This window comes from Triticum dicoccoides, unplaced genomic scaffold, assembly GCF_002162155.2.
Source record: "Triticum dicoccoides isolate Atlit2015 ecotype Zavitan unplaced genomic scaffold, WEW_v2.0 scaffold45870, whole genome shotgun sequence".
Lineage (NCBI taxonomy): Eukaryota > Viridiplantae > Streptophyta > Magnoliopsida > Poales > Poaceae > Triticum > Triticum dicoccoides.
In genome coordinates, this window is record NW_021274034.1 from 1 (window position 1) to 4,097 (window position 4,097).

At 41.8% G+C, this 4,097-nt stretch overlaps 1 protein-coding gene across 1 annotated transcript; it reads left to right on the forward strand.

Moving 5' to 3' along the window:
• Positions 1–223: 223 nt before the first annotated feature.
• Positions 224–1,492, forward strand: LOC119346638 (receptor-like protein 1). The gene has a single exon (XM_037615898.1). The coding sequence runs from the start codon at positions 224–226 to the stop codon at positions 1,490–1,492; it is 1,269 nt and encodes a 422-aa protein (XP_037471795.1).
• Positions 1,493–4,097: the final 2,605 nt, after the last annotated feature.

The window sequence follows — 4,097 nt, forward strand, 5'->3', positions numbered from 1 at the left end:
AATGCTTTCGGTCATTGACAGGCGGGCCTACGCCGTGCTGGCACGCCACGTGTGCAGGCCGTACATCCTGAAATGGTAGAAAGCACCGTATTTACACAGTGAGACAAGTTACGTGACCAAAATTCCGTATTTTGCAAGTTTTAGAACCAAATTGCACATCCAGCACAAGTTCTATGACTTGCACTGATATTACCTCTTCACTAATTATCAATGGCTATCCACAATGAAGGTCTCAAACAACAGGCTTGGTGGTCTAATTTCTGGTGGGATGAATAATCTGTCCAATATGAATGAATTGTACCTGGACAGGAACAAATTTGAAGGGACAATACCATATAGTTTGTCAGGTGTTTTAAAAGTCATGGATTTGCATGATAACGAGCTGTCTGGCAATCTTGATAACTCATTATGGAATCTATCTTCTTTGGTAGTTCTGAATCTTGCTGGCAACCATATAACCGGCAAAATTCATCCACAAATCTGTGGCTTCATGGGACTTCACTTTTTAGATATATCAAGCAATAATCTTACATGGTCTGTACCAAACTGTATCTTTATACAGCTCAATTTTGTTAACCTGTCTGAGAACTCGTTTTCTGGCGATATCTCTTTTCCCTTTTTCAACACATCAAGTCTGATTTCTTTGGATATCAGACACAATCAGTTCACAGGCAACCTCCATTGGGTACGTTATCTTGACAACATTAGGCTACTTACGTTGGGCAGAAATAAGTTCGAAGGGCCCGTTAATCCAAAAGTGTGCAAACTCATGTACTTGAGGATAATTGATTTGTCCCATAACAAGCTTTCAGGTTCATTGCCAGCATGTATTGGTGATATGTCTTTCAAAGGCGACACAGACGATCAAATGTTGGAGCCAGTCTATGGAGAGATATACAATGGCTCTTCATATGACTTACGAGGCTTCACCTTTGCCTCCAAGGGGAATCTCTACACATACGGTCGAAGTTTCTTCGCTTCAATGTCTGGCATCGACCTAACTGCAAACATGTTGCATGGAGAAATTCCTTGGGAGCTAGGGAATCTAAGCCATGTCAAATCCCTTAACCTGTCATACAATTTCTTTGTTGTCCCGATCCCGATGACCTTGAGCGGCATGGAGGAGATAGAGAGCTTGGACCTCTCCCACAATGAGCTGAGTGGACCAATACCTTGGCAGCTAACTCAGTTATCAACATTGGGGGTGTTCTCTGTGGCATACAACAACTTGTCAGGATGTATACCAAACTCTGGTCAGCTAGGCTTTGGCATGGAGAGCTACCTAGGTAACACCAACCTTCACCAGATTACACAGGGGGACATGTGTGCTGCTCCCAGTCCAGATCCTGCTGCCGGGAAAGAAGTGGAAGAGGCGACCGGTGACCCAGTTCTATATGTGGTCACAGCTGCCGGCTTTGTGTTGGCGTTTTGGGCCACTATTGGATTCTCGTTTTACCATCCTTACGGAAGATCAGTAATGCTCAAGATGTAGTGCTCGAACAATTATGCAATGTAAGCACATTGAAAGTATTACAATTATGTAGTATGCACTACAGTGTTCCTATTCAAAGAAAAAAGATTGGCCTAGTTGTGTATTTTAAGTGTATGTAAGTACACATACACTGAGCTTCCTCAAAAAAAATTCTGGGTATGCAATGTAATTATATTTTGTATCAGATTCTAACTTTTTAGCACTGAGAATGTACCAGATGTACTTGAGAGAAATTAGAAATAAAGAGCGATCTTGCACTTCTCACATAAAGTCAGAAGTTAACATGTAGAATCTTAGCACATACAAAAAATGGTGGAGGTTCATGCATTCGTACTAGCAAAGTCGCCGCTTCCTTCTCTTGCTTGTTCTTGACGACCTTTTACCCTTTCCAGAATCTGATTCCATGGCCAGTGGCACCAACATACCTCCTTTGAAATCATCAGCATGTGAACTCTTCGCAATAGACTTTTGTAACTTGATGGAATATTTGAAGTCTTTTATCTGCAAGGACTATATAGGTCATGTTAACGAATGCCCCTTGTACGTGCTAAACCCACCTCCCAAAGATTATAGCTTTTACAAGAAACAGTAACGAAAAAAAATATAAGAACATCTTCTTCAACTGTGCTCTCTTCCTATGGATACAGATTCATCAAAAAAGGATACAGGAAACTTATGGTATTTTAGAATGGAATAGATATGAAAGGAGAATATTCAATCAACCTTTAAGTAAGATTGAACATCAATATGTATATAGTTCAGCAAATCATTTCAAGTATCTATGTTCATAATGTGCACCAAAAAATGCATTATTTAATTTCCTTGACATTATAGGTCTTGAATGTAGCGCAGCTGCTACCATTTTGAGGTGGAAAGATCAGAAAATATCTTTCCTCTATTCCTTTCACTGTCTGGCGCCATATATCCTGGCTCTTCGTGTGTTTTTCATTCATCTACAGGGTAAGTCAAAGGACATCAGCTACACCAACAGCCAAGCTGGTTGGTGTACCTCACCATCAGCTACACCAACACTCCAGTTGTTGGTCTAATTTATGGTCTAAGTTAATTCTCGAAAAGCATGAACGCACTATATTATGAAATGGTGGGAGTAGTAAATAGGGACAGGGAGTAACATGCTTTTCCCTTTCTAGAGCATGTTTTGTATGTATATTTCAACTAGTCAATTATAGATGCAAATGGATGTCGATCAATAGATACATGGACATACTACCTATATATAGTACTCCCTCCGTTCCTAAATATTTGTCTTTTTAGAGATTTGAAATGGACTACCACATTCGGATGTATATAGACATGTTTTAAAGTGTAGATTCACTCATTTTGCTCCGTATGTAGTCACTTATTGAAATCTCTAAAAAGACAAATATTTAGTAACAGAGGGAGTATGTTGCAAAGACCTCACAAGAATGGGCAAGGGTGCGGACTCTTAAGTTTAAGGGTTTTTATCATTTATGCCACTACTTGTGTCCCACTACTCAGTTTTGCCACTAGGAATGTGTAACACCCATAATGCGGCTATATCTCCCACGTGTCGGGGCATGACTTAGAGGCATAGCCGCATGATAGGTTTGTGGGGTAATCTTCAGTCTTCACACAGTCTCATATACTGAATAAGAAAGGGATAAAGAGTTGGCTTACAATCGCCACTTCACACAAATACAAGTTAAACATACATCATCCAGAATACAATCAAGGTCCGACTACGGAACCAAAATAAAAGAAGACAACCCCAAATGCTAGATCCTCGATCGTCCCAACTGGGCTCCACTACTGATCAACAGGAAACGAAACATAACAACGAACAAGATCTTCATCGAGCTCCCACTTGAGCTCGGTTGCGTCACCTGCACTGGTATCATCGGCACCTGCAACTGTTTGAAAGTATATGTGAGCCACGAGGACTCAGCAATCTCACACACACGAGATCAAGACTATTTAAGCTTATGGGTAGGATAGGGTAATGAGGTGGAGCTGCAGCAAGCAATAAGCATATATGGTGGCTAACATACGCAAATAAGAGCGAGAAGAGAAGCAATGCAATGGTCGAGAAGCTAGAAGTGATCAAGAAGTGATCCTGAAACTACTTACGTTCAAGCATAACACAAGACCGTGTTCACTTCCCGGACTCCGCCAGAAATAGACCATCACGGCTACACATGCAGTTGATGCATTTTAATTAAGTCAAGTGTCAAGTTCTCTACGACCGAATATTAACAAATTCCCATCTGCCACATAACCGTGGGCACGGCTTTCAGAAGTTCAAACCCTGCAGGAGTGTCCCAACTTAGCCCATCACAAGCTCTCACGGTCAACGAAGGATATTCCTTCTCCCAGGAAGAACCGATCAGGCTCGGAATCCCGGTTACAAGACATTTCGACAATGGTAAAACAAGACCATCAAAGTCGCCTGAATGTGCCGACAAATCCCGATAGGAGCTGCACATATCTCATTCTCAGGGCACACTGGATGGGCCAGACGTCGGGTTGTCATAGACCCTGGTTGCCCAGGGGACGCCGGACATCGCCCAGTTCGGACCAACACTTAGAGAATCACTGGCCCGGGGGAGTAAATAAAGATGATCCT